Source organism: Synchiropus splendidus, chromosome 5, assembly GCF_027744825.2.
Source record: "Synchiropus splendidus isolate RoL2022-P1 chromosome 5, RoL_Sspl_1.0, whole genome shotgun sequence".
In the NCBI taxonomy this organism is placed as follows: Eukaryota; Metazoa; Chordata; class Actinopteri; order Syngnathiformes; family Callionymidae; genus Synchiropus; species Synchiropus splendidus.
Genome location: NC_071338.1, coordinates 19,997,416 through 20,010,782, shown reverse-complemented (window position 1 = coordinate 20,010,782; position 13,367 = coordinate 19,997,416). Strand labels below are relative to the sequence as shown.

Genomic DNA, 13,367 nt, shown 5'->3' with positions numbered 1-13,367 from the left:
GGCTAGAGATCTGGCAGCAGAGAATCAGAGGAGTGATGGTGTTGGAGGAAGAGAGGGTTTGAGTGGGCGGCATTCAAACGCTTTCTCAATAAATGTTCCAGGGCATTTACTAAATCAGGCAACAGCGAGATGGTGTTCAGCTCTGTTTAAGTTAGGATTCAGTCCAGAGCTGCAGATGCAGGAATAACACCTGTGGAAAGGATGAAGAGGAATCTAGACAGCTCAATGTCACGATGAGAACATACGCTGTACAAGGACTGTCGGTTGTCTCATTTGGTATCACCTCACTGTGCAACAAACTGAACCAAATACTGGAAATAACATTGCTGCAGATGGTTCCGCTACACATTTACTTTCGCAAGCTTCTATGAGAGGAAGCAGGGAACAAGTTGAAATCTTGCCATGTCAAACACCTGCGTCCATCTGCAATCTGAACTTCTACACAGTGCTACTGAATCATTTTCACCCCTCAAAACGCAATTACATGAGAAAACTCACCCCAGCAGGAGCTCCGGTGAGCGGTACCACCTAGTGGCCACATACTCTGTGTAGTTGGCATCTGTTCCTTCAGAAAGGTTTCTTGCAAAACCTAAGATATGAAAAATATAAATCACAGTTGTGCTTTTTAAAAAAAAATGGTTGCAGTCTCTTGACAGACTCAACTACATGACAAAGAGCCCTGTCACCAAACAAAGCCAAACATGACACATTACAGTTTCTTCTTCTTCTTTTTTTATTTATTTATTTTTATTTAAAAGAATCTTCAACTTACCAAAATCACAGAGTTTTAGAACATCCTCGGAGCTGATGAGGAGGTTCTCAGGTTTGATGTCTGAGGACAAATACGTTCCACATATATGTTCAATATTACTACATAATGCAGTATAACACAACAACAATTATTTTACCTCTGTGCACAATCTCATTTTTGTGACACCAGTTGATGGCTTTGATGAGCTGATAGATGTAGCTGCGGACTTTATCCGGCGGGGCCCCGTTGGGAAGCTCCTCCAGGAGCTCCAGCATGTTCTGCAAACCAAACATATATCATGAAATAGAGGATGGTGCTCAAGCGAACATCTTTATTTTATCTTTAACAATTCAAAAGTCTGGACAGAGATTAAGAAAGACATGACAGGAATCAGTATTAAAATCCAACCTATAATAAACCGTATACTTGGACAAGACGCCTCAGCAACACAGTGGGGAAGCACAGTGCACCGACAGCATAGTTAATATGTTGCCATGGTGACGCTTTTACATGCTGAGTGGACAATAGATGAGGAGACTTTCTGAATATAGCGGGCAAGAAAAGTGAGCTAAAGAGTTGGATATGACTCCACTCAAATACAGACCACAGTAACGTCTTACTCAACTCACCCTCTCCACATATTCAAAGACAAGATAGAGTTTCCCTCTTCGGCGAAAGGCTTCCTTCAGCTCGACGATATTGTCCTGCTTCAGAGTCCGAAGCATCTTCAGCTCCCGCAGGGTTGTCTCCTTGACCTCCTCATTTTCTACACGGATATTAAACAGAGTGATGATTTTGCCTTGCCGCCGTACTCCTCCACATCCATCACTCCCCTTCACTCACCTTCACTGTCTTTGAACTTCTTAATCGCCACCAGCTCATTGGTTTCCTGTGAAAACATGAGAGCGTGTCGATTTAATGAGTAGATGACCACTGCAATTTAACAATTTAACCACAAACGCTGACTATGAACAAGATACATTTCGTCCTTAAGTATCTAAAATGTACCTTGGGGCACACTTTGCATTTCCCTTTGCCTGTATTTATGCCTCTCATGAGCAAAACTACAAAAGATATTGTATATTTTTCATCATCATTCATTTCTTTCTAAATTCAAAACCTTTGTGACAGTTGAAGTCACTTAAGTGACGGTTATTTAAACAGCATTCATTCTCCTGCAAAATATTACAAGACTATTTTCTTAAAAAAACAAGGCTATTCTCATCAAATTCTTCATGAATGGTCTATTGATAGTTATTATTTTTGAGAAAAGGAAACAATGAATGCTGCAGCACAGCCAGTTGAGATTGTTTGATAATAGCTGGTTTTCGACCAGATACTTTTGCACTATTCTAACAGCAATCAAGAGTGATATGCATTGTCCAAGGAGCAGATTATTTATTTTCACTCAAGTAAATGAGTTTATGTACAAAGGTGTTTCAGAGGTCGAAGTATTCCTCAACATGCTCAACTTTTCTCCATTAGATTAGATGGCCTTCATTAGTCCCACAGTGGGGAAATTCAACAATGCAGTAACCTCTCCAATAAGACTGCACAAATAATTGGTTTCAAAGAACAATAATTTGTCACAGTTTTTTGGTAACATTATTCATATGTACTGTATCTTATGCAGTTATTAAGACTATCTTGGGAGGATATTTTTCCCTGTCAAGCAAAACTGAAATAAAAACAAGTATTTTATTTTGTAGTCAGTAGAGCTCAATAGACAGTCATAAACTTGGATTTAAAAATTCATTTGAGACTAACACTATAAAGATTCTTATTCTTTCAGCTGGCATCTTGTTGGTTAAACTGAACTGAAAAAAATCGGCACCACCCCGGGCCTTTTAAGGACTTACAATTTCATTGCAATGGACCATCATTATTGGATATCATACGATCAATAAGTTCCCATTTTGAACACATTTCTTTGGTTTGTAATGTGGCAGGGAACGTGAAAAAGAATCACAGCCCTCCAATTCTTTTATAGCAGGTTTGTTTTCTGGGTCAGAGTCAGACAATAGAGATGTGTCTGTGTGGCTGCACGGCAAAAGCCGTCGGCTGCTGGCAGTGACATCTCCTCATCAAGCCCACTGCTTGGCAGACCTTGTTCTTCGTTCATTCTGGCTGTTATTTCACATAACAGCTGGCGATGTAAATGAATTTCAGAAATTGAAATTGGCAGCTGGGAATTCATTTGAAAGTATCGATACTGATTACATCACGAGTACATCTGAAGCAATATTAGCCTCATGAACATAACAGCTTTTGGTCTTCCATCCACTCTTGCAAGTGTAAAATAAATCTTTTCTGACATAAACGTGAGGGGTGGGTGTGAGGGTAACCTTTCACCAGTACTACAGTGAACCTACTCACTATCAATCTTTCTGCCCAAGGTTTATTACATTGTCCTGAGCAGTTTTCTTCTTTAAGCGGAGGAGTCTCGCAAGTCATTGCGAGTCACACTAGACTAGATATTGACATAAACGGCGGAAGGTTCCCCTTACACTGGGAAAACCTCAGAGTAGGGAGTGAACTCCCTGAAAATCCCTGAAGTGCTGGGTGGAACCCTGAGAAAAGCTCCATGCTTTCCTACACTACAGCCCTCTTAGATAACCATCACTACCTCTTGTGAAAGTTGCTGTTGCTGACTGGCAGAAATGTATGTTTTGTCTGCAAAGTCCCATACAGGTTCCTGTCTAATTAATAAGGTGTTAATTCCTCGCAGCATTGTTGTGAGAGGTGGGAGAGAGTGCACGTACACCAGGGACGTCTGGCTACCATGTAGGTTGCTTTATTGTCACAGCTATCGCACAAATTCAACATAACACATCATTCTGGGCGCCGCACACACCCACATACGCTAATATAACGCTCAAGACTGAACAAGCGCTGGCACACGTTCGCTTCACTAATTTACTGCTCTGCGAAACACAATGTGAAAGAAAAACTTTGCATGCACCCATTACAAATATGGTTCTTAATGGCAGTCTGCAATTTATTCTTACTATCACATCTTCTAACAGGGTGACCTATTTACCGTCTGCCACGACTAACTCCCTCTACACCTTCCCCTCAGTCATACACACACACACACTCTATTTGCCACCCTTTTCTCTTTTGACCTGCTTCCAGCTGACAATGGTAAAAAATAACTGCTCTCCTGGAGAAAGGGAAAAGCTTTCATTACCACGGTCTGGCTTTGCACATGAAACAACCGCATCATTTTATCAGCCGGAGCCCTGCCGTTTCACATCACGCCGCCGTTTATTTGACTGAATTGTATATTATACAATTGATACAGTCCCACATTTCCAGCAACCAGTTGTGCTGATTTTCCCCCAAAGCCACATGACTGAGACAAACTGTACTGAGCTAGAAAAGAAATACGTCTTTCCAACTTTTGAGACGCTGCCAAGATCTAATATAATAGGGGACAACCATCAACACTAAAACATATGACTATGTGCAGCAGGAAATTCAACCCATGTTGGCGTATAGAGTGGACTCACTTTAAGGCCTTATTGATGTTTAAAAAGAGTATATAGAATAGCTTCAGCATTATTTTTTCCCAATGCTCTTGAGCAGATGTATTCAGTATTAGCTCTAGCAATCTTCACCTCACACATTCAAATGACTGCGCTCAGAATCGTAGTTTAGGCGATAATTAATGAAAGAGAATGATTTTCCAGGCAGACAAGAGCCAGACTCAGGCTTTGGTTGTATCATTAAATCTTATCACTTCACCTCATAATTCCCCCAATTTGCTCATTGTACGAGGCAGAAGCCCCCCAGAGAGAGGGGAAGAGATCCTCTTCAGCATCAAAATCACAATATTTAGACATAATCAGCGAATGAGAAGTACGTCATTTTCATTATGAGACACGCCTGCGTTGCTTAAATGGGAAAGTGTTCTGAGGGAAACAGCTGGCTTCAACCAAAAAAGAAGAAATTACAAAATAACATATTAGCCGAAGCAATGAATTTCCCGGCTTTTCAACCAAAAGGCACTTGTTAAATCCTGTGTGGAGCCAAGAGACAGCCCATGCTTCCCTAGACTCAAGGCTGTGACATTGGTGGCTCAGAACTAAAGAACGAAAACACACCAATTTGTTGTTGAGATAAAACGATAACAAATGTCTCTGTCACATTATGCAGATCAATATTGCATGAACAAGACTAGCTATAAATTCTGCTCTCCCTGGTGCATGTGTGTCATTTTCCTTTCAGAGTCGTGAATTATGTGATGCTTGTGAATAATTAACACCTTCACTCTCCACTGAGTAACAACAGGATTCCACTTTGAAGATGCTGGACCTCCATCACGGTCCGGACAAGTATTCCACACGAGTCGCACACTAGGGCTGACAGATCATCATAGAGTCACTTTCTTCCACTTGTTTCCTTCGTAGTCCCACAGGAGTGTGCTGAGAAAACTCACCAGCGAACTCTATTATAATGTCTCAAACTGATCTGCGACAATCACAGCAAGCAACTCTCCTAACTGGTCATGTAAGTCTTCCTCATAGGCCTCATTGAGCACCTTTCTGTTCTTCATTTATCCCAATTCCTCCTGTGCACATGTCCCTATCTTGGTCATTTAGACCTCTCCAAAGGACCCGCACACTCATACAGTCTTTCCTCGACACACCCATTGGACACCTCTGTATCTAGTCATTTCTAAGACTCTACGTCTCATTGCTGTCCTATAAACCTTCTTCTCGCTGATGCCTCTGTCATCGATTACCTCTGCCAGTCATCACCCACATTCCTGTCTGCGCTCTCTACTTCTCCTCAGTCCATTACTGAACACAAAACACAACTGACTACTTACTTCTTCGATAAATTTATTGGATGAAAGCTTTGTTTTGTTGTGTTTTACCTCTAAAAACAAATGTTTCATTATTATTGTTATAGTTGTTATTATTATTACAGTCAATACTGATTCGATAGAACACATAAGACCAGAACAAGAACATGGTGAAGACGTATTGCAGACATTATAGGACTGGTCTTAAAATAACTTTTGTTGCACATTCCAAGCTGACACAGATCTTCAGAAAACAAACCTCCACAATCTCCACACAAACAGTCGAGATATTCCAAAAATGGGACTCGGGAGATGTCAAAACAAAAAGCCACACTGTCTGTCAGATGCATTCTTTATTTGAACAAATCTGATGATGCAGATTGTCTGGCGCGCTCATTTGCATCTTTCTCGCATCTGTCTTTCATGCCATCTTCAGGATGCAAGCCATAGAATATCTTACATTTTCACTCAACCTATATTATTTATGGCTTTTTGAAAATTTTATGAAGCTAAGCCGCAAGAGAAATGTGTTGGGGAGAAAAACATGCTTAAATGGCACATGCTGGTAATGGGCTGAGGGTGATGAGTGTTATCGGGTTTGACTCGTCGTAGCAATAACCAATGAAGAGGCCAGTTGGAACAAGGCGAGCGTCAAACTGTTGTTAATATATTGTCATTGTTTTCTATACTATGCCACTGTCACGAGCCTGTTGGAGCATCGTAAAAGTGAGCTGAGCGATAGGATAGAACTCAGGCTGTAAGGTCAGTGGTGAGCGTAGAAAGGCAACTCAAGAAAGACTCACCTTTCTCTAAGACTTGCATGTTGATTTATTAAGTAGAAGTTTGAAGATGAATTTTGTCATGTTAAACTTTATTTCACGTTTTGCAAGACCCTCAGCATAGATTGCAAGTGACAGCCAGCCATCTGGAATCAATTTAGTTATCAAATAACCTCTTTCTTTCAACAGGATTACTATGTAATTATTGTTATTAATGAAGGAATACTCTACCAAATATGTTTCTTTTAAACATTGTCAAAATTCTGCGTGGTATCTTTGAGTTGCCCAATCTAGGCTAATGTACGCCAAGCTGATACATTTATTATAGCAGCGTTCAAAAAGGGTTTGGTTATTTTTGGGACATTCTTTACATCTTCTTCCCGAACAAGGGCACCTAAAATTATCCTCTCTTCAATTTCTGATCTTTGCCTTTGAGCATGCCCTTTCATTTTGCGCTCAAAATGCCACATCTGTGTTCCGGCACCTGCTGGAACCACAAACTGACTCCTGCAGCTCAGTGACCACATCTCTAGCCTAAGATAGCCTAAGATCCAAAAATAGATTTGGGACCTCAGGTGCATGTCTACACACTCAACAGGCTGTGAAGAACTGTCTTTACATCAGTCAGACATTGGAACATTAAGCGATCACATCAAGTGATGTCATCTCATCAACACCACTTTGCTAATGAGGTTATCTCATCAGGAGTTATTATAATTAATCTGCTATAGCCTTGATTTAGTCACTAGTTGGGTCTCACATGTGTCCACTTTTTCTGGACCTTTTTTAAAGACTACATAGCACATGAAAATAAGATGAACAGCCAAGTCCAAGATAACACATTGTCGTCTACAGGTATGTTGAACTGCAAGGATCTTTTTTGTTTCCCCAAGTCTGAGCTATGATAACAGCAGTATCAATGGAGATGCTCAGACTCCCCTCCACCCAGGCCGCCACCCTCAGCTCGAGCAGTGAAGAGTTTGAGATAAAAGGACATAATTAGAGAGCGTATTAAGCTTTTTATAAACTCTCAGTCTGTACTGGTAATTTTCCACTGACACAAGAATGGAGCTTAACTTTGCATGAATACATAGCCAAGAACAAATATTCCCCCTGCTTGTCCTCCTCTCTTCTCGAGCCCAATAACAAAATTGCAACAAGATGCCTGTCATTCTACTAAGGTTCCAATGACTAGTCAACAATTATTGATGATTAATATAGTGCCTGACAGATTCGTTTGTAGACCAGTTGTGGCGTCAACATTCTCTTAACACAATCTGCAATACAAGAAGAAATGGCTGAGGCTACATGACCACTCAAACCAAAATTTAGAAATCATAGAACCATTTATTTACTTATTATCAAAGGTCAGATCAAAGGACACCTACCTCTCACAACACATTTCGAGCAATTTAAATTTGAATATAAAGTTTTGAAACAACATACTGTACTGCTACTAACACCTTACAAGTGTTTACAACAATTAACATACATTTTTAAATTCACATTTATTCTGTTTACAACACCACAATATGACATTGTCAATACACATTAACGTAGTACTAGCTGACTAACAATATAGTTGTTACTTGCAGCCCCACATCTTACAAAGACTTATTGATTGTCATCTGAAGATTTTTGGACTGAGAGAGTAAACCAGACTGCCAGGAGGAAACCCTGCTGACTGTGAGGAGTACAAACAAACTCCACAGAGAAAGGGCCCACGAGTTCACCCTGAAGAATAGCCTGAAGGTGAATTTGAACCCTCAACCTCTTTGCAGTGAGGTTGCACCATGAAGAGCACACAAGTGGCTAAAATTCAAAGTCTTCTAACAATTGACTCAAACACCCAGAATCAGAGAGCACCTAGTCTCTTGAGAATTTTTTGAGCATCAACACAAAGGGACATTCCACTGGCAGCAAATCCAGCTTGACCACGACAGACTAAGTATGAATGCAGTAGATTCCGTAGTATTTAGAACAATAACTGATCAAAACTGAAGGGAGTAATGATGCATTGTCAAACAGGGAATCAGACGGGATCTGTGTTAGTCAGTTCGGTAGCAGAGATCCGAGCTCAATCCAACAAGCTTTGCGTGCAACAGAGATAGCAATGAAATGTGTCTTACCTTATGTCTGCACTTCAGCACCACTCCATAGGCTCCTAGTCAGAGGGAAACAAGAAAGAAACACAGGAAAATGTTAGTTGAAAGCAAAATACATTAAGCTTGAGGGAAGAGAGACATTTATCCTGCTACATTTGCTAAAAAAGGATGATGCATTTGTAAATCTGAATCGGCGTGCTTCTTTATGTCCTGATGTACATGGTCCATATGAGGTATAGGGTCCATTGCATTGAACACATGATAGTACATGTGGGTTAAGCTTTAGATGTACTTTAGATAAACTATGTGATTCTTCTTGTGAATTATTACCAGCATACTGGACTTGTTGGAAATGTTCATATTATACTGTATGGCGTGATTTGATGCCTGCAACATAATTATACATGGCCCCAGAATACTAACAGCACTATGTCAAAATTACTCACCTTCACCCACAATGCCAAGGACCTCAAACTTATTCATCACATCACCGAGGGTGGGCTCTTGTTGTGCAGGTGAAATCAGCAGAGTCTCTAACGGGGCGTGTCTTTCTTCGACCACAGACTGACGGATTCGGCTGGGACATCCACGAGAAATGCAAAGATCTTCTTATCATCATCCATCTTCATGCAGGGCCACATGTGCGGGGATTTTCAGGCTCAGGATCTTTCTGTTGGTTCTGTCTTTTTGGCAGTGTTCTCTTTACATTTTTATCCAGACCTCCACAGAGTAAAACCTAGAAGAACAAAAAGAGGATGGTAAAGTACACTTGAAGGGTCACCGCTAGAGTCCTTCCACACATACACTCTATGCTGCTGGTATTTCTGGCACAGATGGCGGCTAAGTAGGACATGCCGATGTATAGGACAGGATTTCCTTGAGGGTAGATCTAAATCATGGACGACTTAAGCCTGAGACATATTCCATTCATGCACCAGTAATAAGATGGTGAAAGCATGAACTTGATGGATTTTTTTTTCTGGCAGCGGTCTTCTCTGGGAAAACCCTTTTGGCTGCTGGTAGCAGTCTATTTCACTGACAGAATTAACTGTTTCATTTTCTCACCATGGACGAATTTTGATTGAATCTTGAATACAATACATCCATTTTGTTTTTAAAAAAAAAAACAATTTAAAGATGTATCAATATTTGTATTCACCACAACCAAAAAAGAAACAATTCAGGGGAGAAAAGAAAGTAGAGACCTATGAACGGTGGGACACTTGACGTGAAATAAAAGGGGTGGGCGTTGTCGAAAGATTAATTCACGATCCTACGGTGTCTGAGCTTTTGATAGTCACATGGACATTTTTTTTTAAAGTTCCATAATATGGTTTTAAATGCACCTTGACCTCTCAATTGACAAAACGTGTGTAAGGATTGTCATCTTAAAAATGAGTCTCAAAAACTGTTGGGTACTTATAATCCTGAACTCATCCTTACCGGCTGCTCTGCCAGGGCTAGACTTGTGTTGTCATGTCCATCATTCACACACTCTGGCCAACAAGACACAATACATTCGAATCTCACATCTGTCAAATCAAATTAAAAGAGTATTTCTGAATCTATTTATGATGCAACTTCTGTGATAAGTAACTTCTAACCTGCTTGCTGAGAGCTAGTTCGACCTAAACACTACTATTGAAATGTGAGGTGATATAGATTTTACCTGATACCTGATACACTTCCTTTTACCCGCTCAGAGGGGACGACAGGTTCCCTGACATCAGGAAGTACAAGCATGTTTGTGTGACTCACTTAAAGGATCAATGGTTGGAGCGATGACCTCTGGGAAAAAACACCACCACTATGCTGAAGGACTTGAAGGGAGGACAACACCTGCTGTTATTTTTTTTATAATTTTTGCTGAAAGATGAGAACGAGTGTCCCATTAGAACTCCGCTCAGTGGATTACGTTTGTTTTTTAAGCATCAGCCCGATTCAACCGAACTCTTCCTAAGTGAACCTTTCAGATAGGGCTGCAACAACAAATCGAAACAATTCATAAAAAAGCTGTAAAAATCAATTATTTAAAGTGTTCAGTCACACGACTGAGTGGTTATACTGTGCAGTAGGGTTGAGTGTATCAAAAAACATTGGCTTCAACGTGGTTGAGGAAAAACCGTCGCAGAGACATAGTCTGAACCAACAAACAAGTCTCCTTCATGCACGTTGATTATGTTCTGAAAGTGTGCAGCTTGAGCCATCAGTGACCCGAGACGATCAGCAAGTACACAACAACGATTGATCATCCAGCCATGCATGCTTACTGTTGTCCACCCAACCTCTAGTCAGTGGAGAGCATTTGAGCATTTTGTGTGATTGTACTGACATGTTACAGATTTAATGACGCCAATACTGCGATCGAGAAGGTACAACTTCGCAGTGATGTCTGGCTGCTTTGTTGACATGCAGAGGAGCCGGTGATGGTCTGTGGACTGCGGTCCTTGATTTACACATGTTGAGCTGTTGTTCTCACAGACAATTGTTGACACTTAAATCGCCATGCATTTTCAAAACATCCTGAACAAGCAAGTGTCACACAAGACCCTCTCCTGTGAACATGTGACACTGATCGTGTGTGTGAGGGAGGGTGGATTCATCGAACAACCGTTTGAACTGATTCACAACACAATGAAAGCCGTCTTACGGTGAAGCGCGCTGGAGCAGATTCGCTTGACAACACATCTGACTCTACTCCATCTAATAAAACTAAATCTTATTTCCCTCAAGCTCTCTCTGTCTCTTTTTAAAATATAATAGTAAATAATGTATTAATTGTTGAAACAGCTCACCTCACTTTAAGCAAAAATATACACCTTTTGGTTCGGATTAATCAAACAAAAAGAATAATCGACCGATGAATCCGTGCTTAAAAATAAAGTTAGTTGAAGCCCTAATGTCTGAGAGTATCGCTCGAAATGCTCCAGTGATTGACACTTAAGTCAAAACTAGGAGTTGCAACAAATTTGCAAAGGATTCTGGGCCTTGTTGAGCTGTTTGAGTTTTTTTTGTCATTAAATAAAGTTTTGAATATAACTTGAGATAACACATATTTAACATGTCTATAGGTATTTGAGATTTGGTTACTGAAGAAATAATACACACAATGGGGACTTATAGTGCTGAAAGATTTATTAGGAAAATGCGGGGCTACAGTAAATAAATCATTTAAACACACTCCTTTAAAGTGCTTTTAGGTAGCAGAAGAATAAAGAAGAGATATAAAAGCTTTACTGACAGAAGAATGACTAGGGACATTTGTTGTTGGACGGTTGTTTCCCTGTTGTGAAGATAATTCCTGGCAAGAATTACATTTATATTATTGAAAAACTGGTGTTAGAGATGAGTAGGTTATGACCATGACAGTTTGCCAATCTTCCCCGCCTGTATGAAAGAGAAACTTTTATACCCACAGGTGCAGATGGTCCTCTGGTACCATCTCTGAACTGAAGGCCAAAGAGAAGCTAGGACCTTCATTTCTCTGCTTCGGCAATTTGGACAGAGTGTTACTCTAAAGACTGGGGTCTAACAGTAGGGCGTGAATAGGCACAAGCATCAATGTCTGTGATGGTGGAATCTGAACATTTGGCGGAATGGTAGGTTCAGTAAAAAGTCTTGTCTGGTGTGTACTGGTTGCAAGAGTTGGTGGAGTATCTTGTGAATTTTGTCTCCACAGTCCAGGTCCAGATTGGAGCATCCACAGGTATCAACGCTCCTCCCAGTAGGAGAGGGCTGGCTCATATGTGGACGGCTTCAACGAAGGTAAGATAGAGACGGGTATTCCTTCAAAGTTGGCACAGTTTAAAGGGACCCGAAGAGGCTTTCTAATGTTTGAAGAACCAACATTACCACAAGGCAATAATCCTCAGTAATCTCATGACTTTTCGAGCTCAGACTAGTTTTTGAATACTAGGCGGTCATGTATTCGTTTCTCACTTCTGTTGGTGAGATGGAGGGAGATTTATTGATAAATGCAAGCAGCATGCAAATGGAGAAGAGGTGAGACACTTCCACCCCCACCACCATCACACACTGTGCAACTCTTATTAATGAATGATAGTGAATCTGATGGCTGCAGGAAGAGGAGATGGAAATGGAAGCGTGGATTTATCAGTGAGGGACGTCCATCCGCGTGCACACAGGGGTGTGTGACAGAGGAGTGAGGGAGAGAACACGAGAGAGGAGGAGGAGAAGAGGATAGTACTGCTGCCCTCTCTGCACCGTAACTGCGTCTCTCCTCTGCGGAGCGCACCACCATTCCTGCGCTCCACGCGTTTCAGCCTACACACCGACATCTATTCTCACATCACACACTCTGTTGCACAACATCATCTGCACACTGCACAACAGTCACCTAAAAATACTGAGGTTGTCAGCGCGCGTCACTAACACAAAATAATGAAGGGGGGAAAAACACATTTTAGTGTGTCGTCTGTGAGAATCGGAGCATCATGTGAGGCATGATGGAGTGGGAAGATGAGACCACGATCTCTGCGTCGTGACACGAAGGCACAATCATACTCACTCGTTTGTCTGGAGGGGATGAGGAGGAATCATGAGGTCGACGACATGGATTGTCCAGAGCTTCTGCTCATCCTTGCTCGTGCAGCAGCCGCTTACAGCAGCGCAGTCGTCATTCCTGTGAGCGACGCAGCGCACAGCCAATCGACACGCACACGTACGCGCACCTTCCCGCACCGATTCTACATCCAATATGCGCTGAGAGGAGATCAAACTTAACACAGCGACCCGGAGAGAAGTGTCGTGAAGGCGCGTGCTGGGATCGGTTCAACGACGTCCTCCTTCAGGGATGCTGCATCACCTCCTCTGCCTCCGCCGGTCCATGTTGTGTCTGATTTAACACGGTCCTCCTGCACATCCACTCTCCTCCACCTACACCTCCCCTCCGCCTCAACCAC

General features: G+C 41.5%; 1 protein-coding gene across 2 annotated transcripts in view; it reads right to left on the bottom strand.

Annotated features, from left to right (window-relative positions):
• Positions 1-13,367, bottom strand: part of cdkl5 (cyclin-dependent kinase-like 5) — a 26,713-nt gene extending 13,346 nt beyond the window's left edge. The window contains exons 1-8 of one of the 2 annotated variants that reach the window (XM_053864560.1): positions 12,974-13,367; positions 8,892-9,181; positions 8,470-8,504; positions 1,595-1,640; positions 1,381-1,517; positions 909-1,029; positions 773-832; positions 499-589 (exon numbers count right to left, since the gene is read on the bottom strand). In XM_053864560.1, coding sequence (XP_053720535.1) covers positions 499-589; positions 773-832; positions 909-1,029; positions 1,381-1,517; positions 1,595-1,640; positions 8,470-8,504; positions 8,892-8,928 — 527 coding nt within the window. In that variant the 5' untranslated portion in view covers positions 8,929-9,181; positions 12,974-13,367. The remainder of the gene's footprint in view (positions 1-498; positions 590-772; positions 833-908; positions 1,030-1,380; positions 1,518-1,594; positions 1,641-8,469; positions 8,505-8,891; positions 9,182-12,973) is intronic. The other variant, XM_053864559.1, reaches the window with a different exon arrangement.